We start from the raw sequence: 22,171 nt of genomic DNA, 5'->3' as shown, positions 1-22,171 counted from the left end.
CATCCAGATAAACAGGACCCCAGGTCCCTGTAAAACAACTTGAACTATTTCATGTGGTCGCAGGGCCTCTGTGGGAAGGTGCTTTTGGAGTCACTTCAGAGGGGCTGGCTGGACTTCACCACCCTTCCTGGGTACCCCCAGGGAGGCTGGGTTTGGGGTAGGGTTCTCTTACTCTCTGCATTTTGTGAATGTTCTTTTGCTCTCTTATTCTAGGTGATGTCCCAAAGGCAATGAGTATGGATTCTAGGAAATGAAAAAGTAACTTCATGTCTGTTCTTTTTTCTTTTAATTTTTTAAATGTTTATTTATTTTGAGGGAGAGGCAGAGTGCGAACAGGGGAGGGGCAGAGAGAGAGGGAGATACAGAATACGAAGGTGGCTCCAGGCTCCGAGCTGTCAGCACAGAGCCCGATGTGAGGCTTAAACCCATGAACTGCGAGATCATGACCTGAGCCGAAGTCAGCCGCTTAACTGACTGAGCCACTCAGGAGCCCCTGTTCTCCTTTTTAATGGCCAGATCCAGGCAAAGAACATTTCAGATAGCATTGAAAGTCATGACTCTAGATAGAAATTTCGTTGGTCAGTCCAACCTTCTCCTTTTTAAAAAGGACATATTTTAATCTGCCAGGAACAGAATGCTCCAAAAGTAAGATTCTCCTCTGAGCCAAGTTGCTGTCTCTTTGAGTATATCCAGGCAATTTACAAACTGTATATTTTTTTCCCAAATTATTTAAGTTCAGAGGAGAAAGCGGCTTTGTTCCTATGTCTGTGAAGCTGACCGCTCTGAAATAGACCTTTATTTGTACATACGAACACGTGTGCACCCCAGGGCTGCTGGCACACTCCGCTCTAATTCACGTGCTCGGTCACACGGACACTTTCATGGGCTGACCCCGCAATGCACGCATGGTTCAAGCCCAGCACCCCGAATACAGACAATAACCAAGTGAACAATGCCTGGAAGACCTCACAGATTGGCAGGTCCTGGCCAGGAGCCATGTGGCAAGGAGGCTGGTGCTCCGGAACTCTAAGGAGACTCTGGCTCTGGCATTCTGCTCAGGGGGCACCCCACCAGTTTCTCAGTAGGGGAATTGACTGTACAAGCCCCTGTTGGCTCAGATCAACACATTTCCAACTGCTGCTCCCAGGGAGAGATACCCTTCGGTTACAATGTCTCCTTTTTCTGCTCTGCCAGCCTTGCAGCAGCCCAGGATCTGCCAGAGAAAAGATCAGTCAGTCTGCCTTCCAGTTCACTGTGGCCCAGTTAGGTTTAGGCTGTAAGACAAGAAGCAAGAGATAGGCAGAAAGGGCATGGTCCAGCTGTGCCTTGAAAGGAATGGCTTTCAAGGAATTCTGTGCTTAGAGCTATGTGAGATGCAAGGAATCTCCTCTGTAGGCTGGATCCCAAGCCTAGTGTATGCATGCTCGGTCTGTGCTCTGTGAGGGCAGTACTGCTTCACCTTGCCGAAATTATGAGCCCTCTCCCTTCAAAGGAAGGGATAAGGCTGATTTGTGCAGACACTGCCCTGGATCAGAGATCTGTGCCCAGAGGGGGAGCCTGGAGGAAAAGGGTGGGGAAATTAGGTATGTGAGCCTAAAGCTCAAAACTCTTGGGTTACAGAATCCACTGTTTGTTTGCAAAAACCCACTTCACGTCTACAAGCCTAGAATGCTGACCCTGGGTCGAACTGGGTGCCTTTGCCTGCTGCAAAGCCAATGCTAAGTCAGAAGTTATCCTGAGAATGTCAGAGGACCCAGGAGTGAGAGGGGGAGGGACAGGGCCTCAAGGGCAGCACATGCCAAGCAGGCCTGGCTGGGCAAGAGGCCCCAGCTGTCAACTCTGAGGATCCCAGTGACAGGTTCCCATCTGGGATTAGAAGCAGCCACCATCAGAATACTGTCCAGCCACCTATGGCAAGGCATAGGAACAGAAGGAAGTAAGGAGGGGGGAGTGGAAATTGATGAGAGGGGATTAACCCAAAAGGGGAATCACACAAAAGACCAGCGTGGGTCAGCATGTTGGGCTCCTGGGGCAGAGTTGTGACCTTCTACTTGCACTGTGTGTTTCTGATAATGACTCTGTATCTTCATCCATTTTGGGGGCAGTAGTCCTGTAGGGCAAAGGATCTAAACGTGTTGAGAATCCCAACTGATGGCAGAGGGATAAGCACCAAGTGTAGTTATTTATACAGTATCAGTTTCTGTATCTTTGCCAAGTTCCTCAAATGCAAGTTGAAGTCAAATGCCTCAGGAGAACAGAAAGGAGTAATAGAGCCTTCATCCCTGCTCCCCCTCTTTTTCTTTCTTTCCTTTGTTTAAACATGAGTGAGCACCCTTCGAAGGCAGAAGTCCAGGGATCCCAGCAACGACCCAGCCTGCTGCTTCTGATGGCTCTTTATTTTTGGGGGCAGCTGGAGCCAGTTGGGCAGCTCGGCTCTGTCCACACTCTGTAACTGCTGGATTTATTTCACCCAGGCTACAACCCTAGCATGCCAGTGAGACAGGGAAACTGAAGGGACTCCCATGAGAAAAAAAGCTGTTTTTTTTCCTTTGCTTCCTTTCCGGTTTCTATCCTTGCTAGGACCTGCACGCCCACCTCACTTAACACATGCCTTGTAATGCAAATCGCCTATGTCCTCCTTGTAAGGGACAAGGAGTTAATGATTCCCAAGAATAAACAACACCTTAGGAAGGACCAAGTGAGAACCAAGAAAGCTATCATATGCATATTTTTAAAACAATTTTTTTAATTTTTNGCATGCCAGTGAGACAGGGAAACTGAAGGGACTCCCATGAGAAAAAAAGCTGTTTTTTTTCCTTTGCTTCCTTTCCGGTTTCTATCCTTGCTAGGACCTGCACGCCCACCTCACTTAACACATGCCTTGTAATGCAAATCGCCTATGTCCTCCTTGTAAGGGACAAGGAGTTAATGATTCCCAAGAATAAACAACACCTTAGGAAGGACCAAGTGAGAACCAAGAAAGCTATCATATGCATATTTTTAAAAAAATTTTTTTAATTTTTTTTTATTTATTTCTAGGGGAGAGAGAGAGAGAGAGAGAGAGACAGCGTGAGCAGGGGAGGGTCAGAGAGAGAGGGAGTCACAGACTGAAACAGGCTCCAGGCTCTGAGCTGGCAGTCAGCACAGAGCCCGACGCGGGGCTCGAACCCACGAACCGCGAGATCATGACCTAAACGAAAGTCGGACGCTTAACCGACTAAGCCACCCAGGCGCCCCTATCATATGCATATTTCAGACCACCAGAGCTAGACATCTCCAAGCCAAATCCGCTGGCTCTGAGGAATAACACCTGGGCCCTCATCTTTGTTCTAACTGGTTCCTGGATGTCTGAGAAGACACATACATCAGACCACCATCCTCAATAAAAACCCTAGACCCCAAACAAAGACGAGACTCCTGCTCTTTTCCTTTCCCAATCTTCTGATTGCTCTGACCCTATCTATCTTCAGTAAACTCTACTTTCAGCTTCTGGCTCATGTTTGATTTCCACCCTGCGTGAAGGCCAAGGACCATCTTGGCTGGTTCTGCAAGGACCCACCCCTTCCTCCACCTCCCAGGTCCTTGGACCAGGCTTGCTGCCATCTCCACGAAGTGGAAGAGGTCCTGGCAAAACAAGAGCTGGGACCACAGGCCTCAGGGAGATCCCCTGCACAAGCACATTTACATCCACACGGCTCAGACCTGCCCACCTCCTCCTGCCTGCAGAAGTGTTCATGGAGGAAGGGTTCCCTAAGGACACACAGTGAACACCTCACAGGAATAATGGCGGACACTCTGAGGACAAGTGTAGTGCACTCTGTGGGGGCCCAGGGAGGACCATGAATAATTCAGCAGGCAATCTCCACCCTTCCTACGGAGTTTGCCCCTGAGCTGCATGTGGGCATAGGTCCCAATGTTTCTCTACTTGGTGGTGGTGGTCGGGGGGTGTATCAGATTTCCTGTTGAACTGCTGTCAAGGGAGGGGAAGGTTCAGTCCCTGGTACCAACTTCTGTCATAAAGGCGTGGGACTTTGGTTCCAGGGAACTGACCTGAGGTCATACACCCAGGTGAGTGATGACGAGGGTGATCCAGGCCACCTCCAATCCCGGGGCCATGGGCTCCAGGAGATGTGTTCTTGCACATAAACCTGTATAGGTGCAGCCCGGGAGAAAGGCCTGGAGCCCGGATGCTGAGGCTGCCCGCACTTGCCCGGCAATCTGTGCCAAGATTCCCCACTTTGTACAGTGGGAAGGAAGACGATATCCCTCTTCACAGAAGAGTAAAGAGACGTGGATCTATTTCAAGAAGTGGTTTTTGAAAGTCGCATTCACTTTTTGCCCTAAAACCTCTCATATTAAAAACAAGATGTGTTCATTTAGAAAGTTCATAAAATACAGAGGAATGTAAGGAAAATAAAAGTTACCTGTAATCTCACAAGAGTGTTAGCTTTTTGAATGGCAAAAAATCAAACCATTTTGCCTCTTGAGAGATCAAGTAACCTTTTATTCTTCCTCCATTTTTGTGTTTCCGGCTGAGCACAGTGGGGTAATTATTGAACCACTGTTTGCCTCTCTTGTGTCTGGGTTTAAGTCCTTGGCACAAGCAGGAAGTAAAAGATGACCCCAAGGCTAAATGGTGACCTTCAGGAAGTGGCCCTTACCCACTGCACAGCAGGGACCCCCTGACCTGACCGTGTGTGAGGCGGGGAGGGCATTCCTCCAGAAGGGCTCTCGGCTCCAGGGGCTGGCAAAGCCAGCTCTATGGTGCTTCATTAGCATACTTGAGGAAGGAGGGTCTGAATTCCTCGCTCCAGGGAGGCTGGCCGGCCACCTGGCCCCATTTGGCAGGGCTGCCGGGCTCCTGTGTCACCACTGCATGGGCCATCTCGTCTGTCAAAACACTTCCTGCTGGCAGTCCAGTCTGGGACAGGAAACATGCTGTCTGCACAGACCACGGCCGGCTGAGGCAGCTCTGCGAGACGCCTTCCTCTCCCCTGTTCTTTCCAGGCCATTCTCGGGTCCTCTCCTTTCTCCAGAGCCACTACCCTTCTTTTCCTGTCACCCCTTGTTTCTTGTTTTCCCTTTTCATCACCCCCTTTATTAGACACATGGCGATGTCAGCCGTTACCAACATTCAGACATGCAGGTCTGATCGCCTCACAGCACATCCGGGGCTACATGCCAGATAGTTATTTGTATATAAAGATGTTCTCCACCACACTGCTTATAGGAAGGTTGGAAGTAACATGTATGATGAGAAAAAGGAAGAAAATGCTTAAATATGTTGGGGCATCAATGCCATGCAATATTATTTCACTGTTCACGTTACGACTATTTGAGAAATTTGGCCTTGTTTGAATACCATATAATATATATTTAGAAGACAATCGAGGAATTCTGAACACCAGCTAATATTAACGGTATGAAGAATTTCTATTTTTTTGGTGTAATAATGGCATTTAAGCTATACCTAAAGGGAATCCTAAAAAAATAAAGGTAGAGTTTTATCTTTTAGAGACACAAAGTGAAATACTTACAGATTAAAGTATATGTGCCTGGAATCTGCTTAAAAATAATCCTGAGGGGATGGGGCACCCCGGTGGCTCAGTTGTTAAACCTACGACTCTTGGTTTTGCCTCAGGTCACAGTCCCAGGCTTGGGGGATGGAACCCTGCATTGGGCTCTACCCTGAGTGTGGAGCCTGCTTGGGATTCTCTCTTCCTGTCCCTCTTCTCCTCCCCTGCTCACTCATGCTCTCATGTTCTTTCTCTACAAAAATTCTTCAGGGGACAATGTTAGTGGGCACTGGTGGAGATGGCACAAGACTGGTTTTGAGTTGATTTTTGGAAGCTGAGTGATGAGTATATGGAGAATTATTATACTGTTCTCTCTACATAAATTATGTAAAGCTTGAAACTTCCTGTGATAAAAAGTTTTAAAGGAAAGACATCAAAATGTTGTTATCTTTCTATCATGAAATCAGATGGGTTTAGAATTAATGAAATAGACATAGGAAAATGCTAAATAGCTGGAAAAGACAACAAAACTCCTGCTTCCAAGACACCACAGGGATAGTTCAAGCTCTGTGCTCCCTGCCAGCTGGTATGGGTCCTGTGGCTTCCTCTCCATCCCCTTGGCCACCAGAGCCCAGCAGGGCGCTGGCCGCACGAGCACGAGTGGACAGCTACCGGACTGAGTCCCGTGGGCTTTCACTCTTATTTTTAGAAATATGAACTCACAACTGCAAGTGCTGGGTGTCACTGTGGCAAAGTTTTAAAATTCCCTTAAAAAGCAACATAGTCAGCATCTGTGTGAAAATGAACATAAATTTCCTTCCACAGAGGAGAGCAACAGGGCAGCCGTCCAATGTTAACACAGCGTGCACTTACGGCCGGGACAGACTTTTCACGGTCAGCACTGCACACTGACTGAAGGGTGGTGTCTCCAATGAGCAGATGGAAGTGACGATGACGTGCTCTGGAAAACTGCTGGATGGCCCAGAAAGTGGCTCTAGTGTTGATGGAGACATAACCCCAAAGGCATGTATGGTGAGTCTGACTAAAGCTGTTCCACAAAACTGGGGTGTGGGGGAGGAAAAACCAATATGAATATGGAAATAGACAACTGACCTAGTATTTGCTATAATATGGGCCTTTTCAAGGTATGTGCATTTAAATCAGTAAATTAAATATTATAAGTAGACATGTGTGACCGTTTCATCTATATCCCTGAAAATGGACACATCCAAATCGGCTAAAACACAGCTTTGAATTTCCTCCTCTGAGGCAGTCCTTACCACTGGGCTCCATGAGGGAGAAGGCCTGGCCATGCCATGCCGACATTTACCTGAGGAAGAGCCCTTCCAGATGGCTACGTGGCTTCAGGTGTGAACAGTCCAGGATGCAATGCAGGGGGTGACGCCTGGGTAGAAACACAGTCTCACCGGGATGTACTGGTGGGATGACCTGCAGTTTCATGGAGAACCTCTCCACCAGCATCCTGCCAAAGCAAGGAGCCAGAGAGCCCAGGGTCAGGAGGCGCACCTACCTCTCCTCTGCAGCATGAAGTGAGGCAGGGGAAGGCCTGCGGGTGCCCCTGCCCCATAGCTAGGACCTGGTGGGGAATAAGACTGGGGTGGAGACAGCGCCACCTGCTGATAAAGAAGGAGCCTATGAGATGCAGACAAAGGAACTCTTCGCCATCCCACTCTCTGTCGTGCACCCCAATCCCTTCCTTGGGGCCTTAGTCCAGGAGCCACAAGTCCTGGTCCCAAACCCAGTACCGCCCATTGGCTTTGTTCAGCTCAAACTTTCACTGAGTGCCCACAATACGTGGGTGCCATGTGCAAAAGGATGAGTCAGGCATGGGCTGCCACTGCACGCCTAAGAGAAGGGTAAACAGAATCACCACAATAGCCATCAGCAAGTAGGCCAGCCACAGAGCTGCCCATACGGTGCTGCCAGGGGCAGAGAAGAGAAGCTCTGGGTGCAGCCAGGGTCAGGGAGGGCATCCGCACAATGAAGGAGCCTGGACTCCTCTGCTAGGGCACCAGTCCTCAGGCTCTTATGATCAGGACTCCCCAGGAAGGTCTGCTTAAAATACAGACTCCCAGGGGCGCCTGGGTGGCTCAGTTGGTTAAGCATCCGACTTCGGCTCAGGTCAGATCTCATGGTTCATGGGTTTGAGCCCCGCATCAGGCTCTGTGCTGACAGCTCAGAAGCCTGGAGCCTGTTTCAGATTCTGTGTCTTCCTCTCTCTCTGCCCCTCCCCCGCTCATGCTCTGTCTCTGTCTCAAAAATAAATAAACTATAAAAAAAAAAATTTTTTTTAAATACAGACTCCCAGCCCCTGCCCTGCCTCGTGCATCTGCGTAGTAGAACAGAGCTGGGTCCCACGGGCAGGGAAGTAACAGAGAGAAGAGGGGACACATTCCAACTCTATAGGGAAGGATAAAAACTGTCAGGATGTAACAAACCATTTAAGAGGCAATGGGGGAAAGGGAGGCAGTTAAGGCAATTCCTAAGAACAAAGTAAATCTCTGTACCATGAAGGACCGGCCACAGTGCATTGGTGGATGAAAACAGCAAATTTCAGAATAGGAAGTGTGTCTGTGCCTGTGCATAGGTATACACACAGACATATGTACGCACACACACATTCTTAGACACATGCAAAAACCCACATATATCTGACACACCCAAATATGAGCTGGAGTCATCCCTAGGGAACAGGATTGGGGGGAGGGGAAGAGGAGACATTTCCTGTTTATTTCATACAACTGTGTTCTGCTTGATTTTTGTAGAGATGTAACCGACATATAACACACATTTAACAACAATAATAACAGCAAAATCAAACAAGCTACAAGCGCTGCATCCCGTCCTCTTACTGGAGGATGGCCTGAGCCCTGACACAGTGAACATGGAGGGGGAACAGCACTCGGGGCTCCCGTTAGGGTCTGGGACACGAGCAGCTGGCACCGGAGGGGGAGCAGCGAAGCTGGAAGTCCACCACTTGCCCGACGAAATCTGTCTCACTTTCTGGCCAAGTGACCCAAGAAAAGGTGCTGACGCACCTCATAAGGTCGTCCTGAGGCTGAAGTGACACAATGCTTGGAAATGAGATGAAAATACCAGGGAGATTCTGATCCTGTAGCCTTTTGCAAGCAGCCTCTGCAAACCACCACACAAATGGTAAAATGATCTCCTGTTTTGTTAATTTCTTTGCCATTTAAGTTTTTGAGTATCTAGGGCTTATGTTGGTTTTGTATTTTAAAAAACGTACAAGTTGTTATAAATCTATAGGAATTAGGCTCATCTGTAAAAGGGTCTTAGCCTTGTCCCCCAAACCATCACACAAAGGGACTTTTGTGATACTAAATATAATGTATGTGCATTATTAAGAATTCTGAGATGACTCTTACGTGTCTAATTGGGGATTTCCTGTGCAGGCCCGAAGTGAGGATAAAGGATGATGCTGTGGTTCAAATATTCCCTCCTCCCCCTCCCCACACACATTAAAGTCTTTTAACTTTAAGAAACAGAGACCGTAAGATGGCATCCATTCAAGATGCAAGCCAATCCTTAGAGCGTGAGAGGATGTTCTGGCTCTGGAGGCTTGTGGGGGTCTCTTCTACAACGGGCATCTGTGGCAGTCATGTGACTCCTGGTCACAGACAACTGTTCTGGCAGATGGTGGCTGGCCCCCAGCCCCAGCCTCACCCCTTCCAGACCCACATCTCTTCTTGGCCCCATTCATGGATGGGAGAGGCTGCTAGCTTTGTCTATCAGTCAGTAATTTTCTTTGAAGCAGAATGTTGAAGTGTCCCATCAAAAATGATCCCACATCAAAACAACCACCTCAAAGTGGCTGTTGTCAAAAAGGCTTTCTCAAAGCAGTACTTGAAAATGTCATGTGCTCAGAACATCATCAGCGATTTCAAAGACTGGAACACCTGGCTTAAGCCAGCTCCCCAGATAACTCCCTTCCGTGGGGAATATCAAAACATCCAAGCCACAACTTCCAGAATCCTGGAAGCACCCACTAGAAAGGTGAAGTACGAGAATAGTTATTCTTGCTACAGAGATTTTAAACAGGGTTTCAAAGGTTTCATTCCAAGGCTATCTATCCATTGACTAGGAAATCGGGGAACAAATCCACGAGTCCCAACTTAGACCATTGTATTTATCACTTATGTTGCCACCAAGGCACTCCTGTCCAAAGAGGCCCTTAGCCCAAACGCTGTGGCTCCCTTCAGTCTCCACACTCCACCACACCTGCCCTTCTGGTTTCACCATGTGACTTGCACAGCATCCTTTCTCTGGGTCTCTAGGTAGCCTATGAGTAGCTGTCTAACTATCTGGGATGGCTGTTCAAATCTGAACACTCACAGATTTTCACAGTGGAAAGTAAAAGTTAGGAGGCTGGGGTCCTCCCAGTCAAGGCCGGGGTTCAGCAAACTACAGTCTGCAGCCAACTGCTGCCCATTTCTGTAAACATGGTTTTACTGCAACACAGGCATGTTTATTCATTTATGCATTGTCTAGGGGAGCTTCCCTGTTGCAACAGCAGAGCTGAGCGCTTGCAACAGAGGCTGAAAGGCCCTCAAAGCCTAAAATATTTACTATTTACAAACACAGAGAGTTTGCTGATCCCTGGTCTAGCCCAGAGATGACTATCAGAAAAACTTGAGGGGGAAGAAAAAAGCAAACAGCCAGACAAGGCATTGCTCATAACCGTGTCTGGGCAACAAAAGCAACATAAACCATTTGGAGATCCTAAAACAGAGGCCCCAAAGAAGTCTGTATGTCATCACTCAACATTCCCTTAGTAAGTGGAGGCAGAATGCTAACTTAAGGATATGCTTGGGGAGGGGTGCCTGGGTGGCTCAGCCAGTTGGGTGTCTGACTTTGGCTCAGGTCATGATATCACAATGTGTGGGTTCAAGCCCCAGGTCAGGCTCTGTGCTGATAGCTCAGAGCCTGGAGCCTGCTTCGGATTCTGTGTCTCCCTCTCTCTGTGCTCCTCCCCTGCCCATACTCTGTCTCTCTCTCTCTCAAAAATAAACATTAAAAATTTTTTAAAAAAGAATATGCATGAAAACTTGGCCTATCAGTACTCAGACCAATGGTTAATAACATAACTGAGCTGGCAGAAAAAGCAAAGGGTGAATAGGCAGATGGTCCAGGGCATGGTGACCAACCTGCCCGCAGCCACATGGGCACATGAGGCGACCTCATCCCCTGCAGTCTCCACCCCAGCCCCTCCTGGACACTGGGTTCCTGAGGAAAGGAGAGAGGGAGGAAGAAAGGAGGGAGGGAGAGGTGGAAGGAAGGAAGCATGGGAGGGTGGGATGGAAGGAGAGAGGAACCAAGTAAAAGGAAGACGCACAGAAAGATCTATTCTGACTCTACTTTCCCCTTCAGCTACTGTGCATTTTTCTCTTCCTACCTCTCCTCCTGTTCTCCTGTGGGTCTATTCCAGTTAGGTTCATCCCCAGCATCCCACCAGAGCTGCTTTTGTCAAGGTCACCAAGACCTCTACGCTGTGCCCTTGGGCCCCTGTTCTTCTCTCTCTACACTTGCTCCCCAGGTGATCTCGTCTAGTCTGTGGCTTTAAACATCACTTACACATGGTACCTCCCAAGCTTGCCTCTCCAGACTAGGGTATCCAGGCTGTCTCCTTGATCTCACCCCTGGGATCTCCCAAAAGAACTCCTGATCCCACAACTGCCCCCATCCCAGACTTTGTCACTTAGTCTTCCCCAATTTAATTAGACAACTCCAAACTTCCAGTTGTTCAGGCCCAAATCCCAGGGCCCCCCTTCAACTCCCCTCTTTCTCCAATGCCCTCCATCCAGTTTGCCAACAAACCTTCTCGGTTCTACCCTAAGACTATATCCAGAATTTGCCTAATCTTCACATACATCCCCCACCTCAAGATTACTGCCACGCTCATTTGACTGTCTTCCTTCTTCTGCCCTCGCCACCTCCCACCCCCATGCTCCCCAGTCTATTCTTGACACAGAGGAAGAGGATCCTGTTTGGAGCAGTGCCTGCCAGCTCCACAGGGGAGAAGCTCAGACGTCAAGCCCACCCTTATTCTCCTTGATCTCCTCTCTCCCACCCTCCCCTCCAAGGCTGCAGGTAAGCTCCCCCTGCCGGCCTCCCTGAGCTGCTTCTCCCCTCCTTCACAGGGCTCTGCCAGAAGCCAGCCAGCTGCTCACTGAGGGCTTCCCTTACCCTCAAGCACAATCTCAAACGTTCCACACTCCTCACGCCCCCTCTCTTTCTCCTTTCTCCTAAGCTCTCGTCACCTATCTTCACTCAGGAGGGCAGAGATTTCTGTCTGGTTTTGTTTTTGCCGAATCCCCAGGGTCTGTGGCAGAGCCTGGTACAAAGCTGGCACTCAGTAGATGTTTGCTGGCTGGCTGACTGGACAGGTGGATAGATGGGTGGCTAACAGGGGACCCTGAAAACAGATTCAACTGCGGTCCCTCAGCATTTCTGAGACAAAGTGGTACAGATGACACCAGTCCACCCCCAGCCAATGGTCCAGTTAAATTACAGCCAGCAGACCCCCGTCCACATGACAGAACTAACAAAACCCACTTTCTTTTCCCCAGACGGGGGAAGATGAAAAATGTCATATGGCTGTATTCTCCCCTTTAAAGATAGTTTTCTCTTAGACTGTGGTTTTGTGCAGTCATTTTCCCAAGAGATCTGGTTCTATAAATTTGAGCAGACAACTGGGGCAAAGCAGGCCAAATTTTTATACCTCCGGTGTCCTCAAAGGCTGCACTGGATGTTGACACACAGTAGGTGATCAAATATTTCTCTAATCAATGAATGAATGTAGGATTTTTTGTTATTTTTTATGTACGTTTAATAAAAGGAAGTAACTTGATAACTCATAAACGTATACAAATTGCTAGTAAACTCTGTCTAAAACGTAGAGCCAGCTGACACTTAAATCCTCTGTCTTGAGAGGTGGGTGCAGGGACTCCCCCCTCAAGAGTGGACGGGCCCTTGCCCCTTCCTGTGCCCACTGCCCCCCACCTGTGCTCAGGTGTGAGAGACACCTCATCTTCATCCAGATCCGGGGAGTGGAGGCCAGGACAGGCATGCAGAAGCAGCTTCTCTCGCTCCTGCTCCAGGGCCTGTTTCCTGCAGGGAGAGGACAGTCAACAACAGAGGTCAGGGCTGTCCCCAGTCATCCAACCCTGACACTGGGCTAGGCCTAGGAATGGGGGCCATGGCCCTAGACTCCTGCATAAAGGCCTTCAACCGTAAATTTGGATGGCGTGGGGGAGAGGCATCACATTGAATCCACTGCACGCTCTCTGAAAAAGTAGACAAGAGCAGGCAGGCCTCAAGGAAAATTTTCACCACACAGATTCAAATATGCCTTTGTTTGTGTGCCTTGTTTTGGATTTTCCCACTTTCTAACACATCAACGCCTATGCCTAGCCCCTTCTCCTCCTCCTGGGGTCTGGCCACACTGACCTGGAGAGGTCCCCAGGCTCATGGCCCCTGGAGCCCCTGATACATGGCCTGCCTCTCTGGCCCCAAGGGCAGCCCTCCAGGTCCTGCTCATTCCCTTCCTCTCCCTACCCTGTGGCCTCTAGCCCCAGAGGTGGGTCCCCACCACGGCCTGCATGCCCACCGTTTTCTTGCTAGACACATGACTCCCTCCTCTCCCTCCTGCCCTAACCCCACCAAACCCCCAAGCAGGCAGAGTACATCCTTTGGCCTTCTCGATCCTTGCTCCCTCAACAGTCAGGGAACCACCCCAGTCCTTGTCCTCCCCTCCAGGTGCTCACCCTGGATTTACCTAAAGGTCCTCAGGTCCTAACGACTTCATCTTCAGCCTAGGCCACTGTCTGGAGTTCGGATCCTCCTAGCCAGCCACAATTGGATGATTTCCAGCTGAATGTGCCCGAGGCCCTCTGAACCCACATGTCTGGGTCTGAATTCCCTTCCACACAGGTCCCAAAGTCCCAGCCATCACCCACGTCAGCAGATGCATCATAGCCCTACCACCCTCCTCCCAGGACCCCACACCATCACTGTTTACCCTCCTTCCTCTCTCACCCTTCCCATCCATTCTCCATAATGCAGCCTGAGTCATCTCTGAAACACAGCAGGAATCACATCACTATCTCCTTAAAGTTCTTCCAACTCAACCTTGTGTTTGTGAGGCTTCTTGTGACCCAGCCCTGGTTCACATCTTGGCCGCACCTCCTACTATGTGGACCCCCAACCCCCACTCTCCAGCGCTGAGAATTCCACTTCTAGTCTGCCAACAGAATTATCTGTCGTATCCACCTTCATATGTGTGGTCACTCATGCTGCCCCCCAAATCTTATCCTCCAAGGTTCAGAGACAAGGATACCTGTGGGGAGCCTTTTCTGACCCCCAGGTTAAATGAGGTGCCAGTATTCCAGGCCCCTCCACAGCAACTTTCCAGCATGGGAGATCTAGAAGCATTCAGTTAGATCTCCAGGTAGAGGGGCCTACACAATCACCTCCATCTATCAGGCGCCTGGCACAGGACCCAAAAGAGCGAGAACCTCCCAGAGCCAGGTGCCCTGATGAGCTTTGCTTGCCCGCATCACCATCATGGCAATAGTTAGGCTGTACATCTCTGTCAAAGCTGCCTGCCTTTCCCCCTCTCCCTTAAGTGGGAGCTGAGAGGCTGCCACATGGGCATGAACAGGGCAGAAGAGAGCAAGGGATTTTACCCGCATCCTGCCCACAGCAACCCTGAACAAGGCGTCTGGATGTGGCAGAGGTCTGGGACTCTCTGCCTTCAAGATGGCCCCCTGTGACCTGACTGCCGCTCCACGTGCTTATTATTGATTAGAGCACGCAGGACACTCCAGGAGGCATGCTGTGTAGGAGCGCTCCAGGCTGCTCCATCCTGAGGTGAGTTTGCTAGAAGTCTTAGAGGACAACTGCCTCCCAAGTTGCTGCCAACCCCACAGAAAGAACATCCCAGGATGGACCCCTTTCCACACTTACCGCTTCTCCTGCAGTAAGTAATCTAAGCTATTGACATAGCTCTCTGAGGCCCCAGAGGTGAACTAGAGAAACAGGAGGGGAGAATGGGAGACGAACATAAAGATAAACAGATGGGGGGGGGGGAATAAAAGTTAATTTAAATCAAACCCCTTATTTTGTTTACTTTTCTGAATAGACAATACATTCACATGATTAAAAAATCGAGAGGTATAAAGGCGTCCGGTAAGATGTGTCATCTCACCTGCATCCCCAACTACCTAGGTTCATCCTCACAGAGGACCACACGTGTTTGCTCCTTGGTGTGCTTCCAGAGACATTTTATCCACAGACAAGCAAACAGTAGTACATTATAGACTCCCCCACCCCCACCCATAACACAAATGGCAGCACACTATGAACCCTATTCTATACTTTGCTCTGTCCAATTAATAGGATGTATTTTTTTAAATTATTCAAATTCAAGTTAGTTAATATACAGTGTAGTATTGGTTTCACAAGTAGACCCAGCAGGTTCATGACTTACATATAACACCCAGTACTCATCCCAGCAAGTGCCCTCCTTAAGGCCCATCACCCATTTGGCCCATCCCTCCAACCACCTCCCCTCCAGCATCCCTCAGTTTGTTCTGTGTATTTAAGAGTCTCTTATGGTTTGCCTAATTAACAGTATGTCTTGAGGGTCATTCCATATCAATACTAAAGATATAAGTTAAAAAAAAAAAAACCTTTCTAATGTAGGACTAGAACATAACGTATTAATTCCCTAGTGGTGGGCATTCAGATTACTGACAATCTTGGGCTATTATAATAATTAAGTCCTATTCTCAGAATAAACTTTCTAAACTTAGGGGTCTCTAAGTGTTACCACAGTCTACCCAGAAACTGCTATTTATACCCACCCAGCTTGAAGTTCATCACTAAATCTTTCATTTAGGCATGTCAATCCACTGACTAGAGTTAGCCCAAGTCTTTGTGACTGGCCTAGCCCAGACCCAGGCACTGACCGAGGTCTCTCTTTTCCCCAGGGGGATAACCCCAACCGTAGTATCCAATTTGGCACCACCCCAAGCCATCTGTTAGCAGGGGCTAGCAGCAGATATAAGGGGAGAGATATATCCCAGCCACAAGGGTCCAAAGGCTGGGAGAGGTTCGGGGTACGCAGTTGAGGAGGGATGGTTAGGGGGAGGGGGCCGACAAAGGGCAGTTGGGATACAGCCAAGGAAGAATGGCCAAAGAGGGAGTGGCCTAGCGGTGATGAGGAGGGGGTGGCAAGGAGAGGAGGCCAAAGGGTGGCCATTGGCTTACCGAGGTGTGGATGTCCACCATGGGAGCTATAGCCCTCTGGCTTGGGCCTGCCATGTTCCAGAACAGCTCCTCCAGTGAGGTCAGGCTCCCCCGGGGGTCTGAGTCCTGGGGCTCCTGGTCTAACTCCTCAGACAGCTGGTGAGGCCATGTCCTCAGGCCCTGAGGCCCCCCTGGGCCCATCTTCTTCTGTGCTGGGGCCCCCCTACTGGCCTGTGGTACCCCCAGGTTCAGGAACTCTATGGGTGGTGGGCTCCAATCAGTGGGGAACATGTCCCCAGCTGCATGCACTTTGGGCCTCTTTGACAACTTGGAAGTTGAAGCTGAGGTGGGACCGCTGCGGCGCCGGGTGGGGTGGAGGAGCCCCCGGTGCAGAGGATGGTCGAAGCAGCCACTCTTCAGGTTAGGCAGGGTGGGCATCACAGCAGCTGCCTGGACCCCTATGGAGGGGACAGAGCATTATGGTGTTCTACCACTTGCCCACCACCATCCCAGCCACCGTGCCATGCTGGGTGAGGAGAGGGGGCAACACAAGATTGCTGTGGGCAGGATGCAAGGGGAGTCCCTCAACCATGGGTTGTCCACTTCCTCATGGCCCCAAGCCTCAGAACGGCTCTACCTGTGCAGGTGAGAATGCCTACCTTCTCTCTGAGGAAGGGCTAGTGGAGTCTTCTGGGGCATGGCCATCTGCAAACCACTGGATGTTCTGTCCTGGAAAGAACTTCCTGTCAGGTGAGGTGAGCCTCCATAAGAAAGCTAAATTCTCGGAAGCCCCAGATTCCCTACAGAGCGTGGGCCCACTGGTGCCCAGGAGGAAAACTTCCCTCCAGCTCTACCCCAAGGACCAAGCATGTGCACTATGAAGATCAAGTTGCTGAGGTGCAAGGGATTCCATGTGACCTCTCATTTCAAGGACATGATAGGCAAGTGTAAGGACATCACCATTCTTTAAAAACCTGCATTAAATCAAAACTAGCACAGGTCAACAGAAGCACAGGTCAACAGAAAATTATGTTCTGAGAAGATATTCTGCACATCTTGCTTGTTTGGTGTCACCCCCATAAAGGCTGTTTGCTCACAAGGGGCGGGGCAGAGCTATTTAGTCCCCGCCATTTTCCTAGAACCAGCACAGACCTGCCACACAGTAGGGCTTGGTGCATTTCTGTTGAATGAATGAGTGATTTAAAAATACCCAGAGGTGGTCCAACAAGCCCCCTCCAGTGTTAGGAGCTGCCCCTCCTCAGCTAAGATGCACCATGCCTCACACGCAGACATCTCTCATGGTATCAGACTCAGGATCAGACCAACTGAAATGCAGATGAAAGGTGAATATCTGAATGAGCTAATGACCAAAGGAAGCAACCGTTTACAAAAAAACACAAACACTAACTCAACAAGGATTCAACCTCAACAACAGTGAAAGACATTCAAATCAATATGACTATAAAGTATTCTTTTTTTTTATTTTTTTTAATGTTTTATTTATTTCTAGGAGAGAGAGAGAGAGAGACAGCGTGAGCAGGGGAGGGTCAGAGAGAGAGGGAGTCACAGACTGAAACAGGCTCCAGGCTCTGAGCTGTCAGCACAGAGCCCGACGCGGGGCTCGAACCCACGAACCGCGAGATCATGACCTAAGTGAAAGTCGGACGCTTAACCGACTAAGCCACCCAGGCGCCCCGTCTATAAAGTATTCTTCAATGATAACAAAATCATAAAAAATTAAAAATTTATAATAATGAATGTTGACAAGGCTGTGAAGAAATACATTGTTGTTGGTACTGTAAAATGGTTTATTCTTTTTAGAGAGCAATTGATCCACATAAAAATAACTGCAAGATGCACCTGGGTGGCTCAGTTGGTTAAGTGTCTGACTCTTGATTTTGGCTCAGTTCACGATCTCACCATTCATGAGATGGAGCTACTCATGGGGCTCTGTGCTGACAGTGCAGAGGCTGCTTATGATTCTCTCTCTCCCTCTCTCCCTTTGCCCCTACCCTCTCTCTCTCTGTCTCAAAAATAAATAAATAAACATGAAAAAAAAATAACTGCAAAACTGTTTATACCTCAGAGTAGGGAACCCAAGACACTTGTCCCTCCACAAAAGCAAATAATTAAGTTGACAAAACCTGTCAGAACCAATACTTACAGAACCCTAGAATCTAACAAGAAACGAACAACAGCCAGGGAAAGGCTTAATGAAGAAAGCTGCTACATTTCAGTAAAATTATGTTCGGGCTTTTGAACTTACCTGCCCATCATTCCCCACCCCAAGCTAAGAGGCAGCTGTATTCCTGGTGTGGCGTGCCGGTGCCACAGGAGGCAATATAAACTTTGTTCTCAAAGAATTGTGGTTTTATGTTTTGACCTGTCTTGTGGCTCCCTGAGGGATCAACTTGGGGTCTTACTTTTGTTTTATCCCACTTGGAACTTTCTCAGGGCTGGAGTGGCCTCCTGGGCAGCACTTAATGAAAGCATTTAAAAATAAGCCTACCAGCCACAACCATCTGGGGCAAGGGATAACTGGTGGGGCAAGCAGCAGACAGTTTGAAAAGTTAGAAGAGAAAGAGCCTAAGGAAGGAGATACATGGAGGAGTAAACGTTTTAAAAAGCTCCCACATAAACCAGAGAGTCCAGAAGGCCACACGATTGCCCAGGGTTAATGAACGCTTACGAAAAACCTGAGAAGACCATAAGCTTTTACCTCTGGCTGATCATTAGGCTCCAAGTAAGCAGGAAGTGAAGGCTTAGGCAGAGTTGCATAAGGCCTGCCTAAGCTTTGAAGGAGTACTCCAACACAGACCCAATCTCTAAAGACCAGAAGAGTTTTATTGTGGTGGTGGTGGCGGCGGCAACAGCAGCACTTAAGGAACTTCCTAACAACGCACCAGTTAGCCACCAAGCTAAAGAAACTGTGGCTTTAGTGACTACACACAACAAAATAAAAATGTCTTTGCAAAAAAAGTTTAGAAAAATCACTAAACAGACAACTATAACTCATAGCAACCAGCAACAGCAAATTCAGGTGAGGGGTAATCCTATTTACAGAGTTACTGCGTTATAATATTAAAAGTGAACAATTTTCAACAAAAATTACAAGGCATGCAAAGAAATTACAAAGTATGGCTCATTCAAAAACAAACAAAAAGAACTGTCCTTAAGAAAGTCCAGGCATTGGACCTACTAGACAAAAACTTTAAATCAACTGTCAAATATGCTCTAAGAACTGAAGGAAATGATGACAAAGAACTAAAAGAAACCAGAAGAGAATGAGGCCTCGCCAAATAGGGAATATGAATAAAGATAAAGAAATTATAGAAAAGAAATAGGCACAAATTCCGGAGTTGAAAAGTACAAAAACTGAAATGAAAAACTAAGTAGAAGACTTCAATACCAAATGTGAGCTAGCAGAGGAATCAGTGAACTTTTATACAGGTCAATTGAGATGATCAATTCTGAGGAACAAAATGAAAAAAGAATAAGATGAACAGAGCCTCAGAGACCAGTGGGACACCATTAATTATATCAATATATGCATAACAGAAGTCCTAGGAGTTGAGGCAGAGATGGCAGGGGTGGGGTGGGGTAAAGGGGGACTGAAAGAATACTGCACTTTCAAGAAGCACAACAAACTCCAAGTAGGATAAATTCAGAGAGATCCACACCTAGACACGTCATAATGAAACTTTTAAAAACCAGTGAGAGTGTCTAAAAAGCAGGAAGAGGGGCGCCTGGGTGGCTTAGTCGGTTAAGCATCTGACTTTCACTTAGGTCATGATCTCGCGGTTCGTGGGTTCGAGCCCCGCGTCGGGCTCTGTGCTGACTGCCAGCTTAGAGCCTGGAGCCTGTTTCAGTCTGTGACTCCCTCTCTCTCTGACCCTCCCCTGCTCACGCTGTCTCTCTCTTTCCTAGAAATAAATAAATAAATATTTAAAAATTAAAAAAAAATTAAAAAAATAAAAAGCAGGAAGAGACAAGTGCTTCATCACCTTCAAGGGAGTCTCAATAAGATTAACAGGTGATTTCTTATCAAACACCATGGAGATCAGCAGGCAGTGAGAAGAAATATCCAAAGTGAAGAAACAAAAGACTATGAACCAAGAATGCGGTCTCCCACAAAACTATCCTTCAAAAAAGGAGAAATGAAGATATTTCCAGATTAACAAATTTGTTCTACAAATTTTTTTTTTTTAATATTTATTTATTTTTGAGAGACAGAGCATAAGCAGGGGAGGGCAGAGAGAGAGGGAGGCAAAGAATCCGAAGCAGGCTCCAGGGTGAACTGTCAGCCCACAGTGCGACATGGGGATTGAACTCATGAACTGTGAAATTGTGACCTGAGCCAAAGTCGGCCACTTAACCGACTGAACCACCTAGGTGCCCCTCTAACAAATTTGTTCTACAAGAAATACTAAAGTAAATCCTTCAGGCTGAAGTGAAGGGATATTAGAAAATAACTTGAATCCACATGAAAAAAAAAAGAACAGTGATAAAGATAAGGACATGGTTATACATAAAAGACAGTATAAGTGTAGTTTTTATTTGTAACTCTTTTTCTCCTATTTTATTTAAAATACAACTACATAAAGGAATAGTTACAAATCTGTCTTAGTGGGAAAACAATGTCTAAAGATAGAATTTACATGACAACAACAGCACAAAGGAAGGGGTGGGAATAGAGCTATGTAAGTGCTAAGTTTTGTATTTTATCGAAATTAAGTTGGTATTAATCTGAGCTAAACTGTGAACTATGTGATATTTATAGGTAAATAAAAATGCAAGTATCACTGTATTTTTGGTTTGTAATTCTTCTATTTTCCCTATGTGATTTAAAAGACAAATGCATAAAACAATTATACATCTATGTTAATGAACACACAATGGTTCAAAGATGTAATTTGTGACAATAAAAACATAAAAAGGAGGGATGGAATTGTATAGGAGCAGAGTTTTTGTATAACTGAAGCTAAATTGATAATTTTTTAAAAAATGAATTTATTTTAAGGGGGGAGAGTAAGCGAGGAAGGGGCAGAAAGAGGGAGAGACAGAATCCCAGCAGGCTCTGCACTGTCAGCACAGAGCCTAATGTAAGGCTGGAACTCACGAACTGTGAGATCATGACCTGAGCCAAGATCAAGACTCAGACACTTAACTGACTGAGCCACCCAGGTGCCCCTGAAGCTAAACTGGTATTAATTCAAACTAGTTTGTTATAACATCAACTATATGCTGTCTACAAGAGACTCACTTTATAGCCACATAGGTTGAAGGTGAAAGGTTGGAAAAGAGACTCCATGCAAACAGAGACCCAAAGACAACTGAAGTAGCTATACATTAGTATACATTAGTATTTGTCTGGAAAAATAGACTTTAAGTCAAAAATTACTGAGACAAAGAAAGACTTTATATATTGATATAAGGGTCATTCATCAAGAAGACATAACAATTAGGGGCGCTGCGTGGCTTGGTCAGTTAAGCATCCAACTTTGGCTCAGATCATGATCTCACAGTGAGTTTGAGCCCATGTTGGGCTTGCTGCTGTCAGCGCAGAGCCCACTTCGGATCTTCTGTCTGCCCCCCTCTCAACCCACCCTGACTCTCATGTGCTCTATGTCTCTCTCAAAAATAAATAAACATTTAAAAAAAAGACATAACAATTATAAACATACATGCAACTAAAAACAGAGCTCCAAAATATGTGAAGCAAACAGGCAAATCTGAAGGGAGAAATAGTTACAAAGTGATAGCTAAAGGATTCAATATCCTCCCTTCAATAACGTAACTAGACAGAAGATCAAAAGAAAATAGAGGACTTGAACAACACCAGGAACCAAGTAGAAATAACAGACATCTACAGAACGCTTCATTCTGCAAGAGCAGAATATACATTCTTTGCAAGTACACACGGAATTTTCTTCAGCACTGATCATATGTTAGGCCACAAAACAAGTCTCAATAAATTTATTTTTTTTAAATGTTTNGCGAAAGTCGGACGCTTAACCGACTAAGCCACCCAGGCGCCCCACAAGTCTCAATAAATTTAAAAAGACTGAAATCCTATAAAGTATCTTTCCTGATCACAATAGAAACTAGACATAAAAAAACAAAAGTGGGAATTTCACAAATATGTAGAAATAAAACAACATACATTTAAATAACCAATGAATCCAAAAAGAAATCATAAGAGAAATTTAAAAATAACTTAGAGGTAAGTAAAAACAAACACAACACACCAAAAGGTATGGGATGCAGTGAAAGCAATGCTCCCAGGAAAATGTATAGCTATAAACACCTGCATTAAAAAAGAAGATTGTTAAGGGGAGCCTGTGTGACTCAGTTGGTTGAGCGTC

At 47.2% G+C, this 22,171-nt stretch overlaps 1 protein-coding gene across 4 annotated transcripts in view; it reads right to left on the bottom strand.

The window, feature by feature from the left end:
• The window catches only part of FAM178B (family with sequence similarity 178 member B), a 113,539-nt gene that overhangs the window by 73,804 nt on the left and 17,564 nt on the right, over positions 1 to 22,171 (bottom strand). For all 4 annotated transcript variants that reach the window (XM_077749237.1, XM_077749239.1, XM_077749238.1 and 1 more), the window contains exons 2-6: positions 16,466 to 16,535; positions 15,828 to 16,264; positions 14,523 to 14,584; positions 12,558 to 12,665; positions 6,847 to 6,999 (exon numbers count right to left, since the gene is read on the bottom strand). In XM_077749237.1, the coding sequence (XP_077605363.1) occupies positions 6,847 to 6,999; positions 12,558 to 12,665; positions 14,523 to 14,584; positions 15,828 to 16,264; positions 16,466 to 16,535 (830 nt within the window). The remainder of the gene's footprint in view (positions 1 to 6,846; positions 7,000 to 12,557; positions 12,666 to 14,522; positions 14,585 to 15,827; positions 16,265 to 16,465; positions 16,536 to 22,171) is intronic.

This window comes from Crocuta crocuta, unplaced genomic scaffold (assembly GCF_008692635.1).
Source record: "Crocuta crocuta isolate KB4526 unplaced genomic scaffold, BGI_CrCroc_1.0 scaffold118, whole genome shotgun sequence".
In the NCBI taxonomy this organism is placed as follows: domain Eukaryota; kingdom Metazoa; phylum Chordata; class Mammalia; order Carnivora; family Hyaenidae; genus Crocuta; species Crocuta crocuta.
Note: the sequence above shows the minus strand (reverse complement) of the source record. Positions and strands in the feature narration are given on the sequence as shown.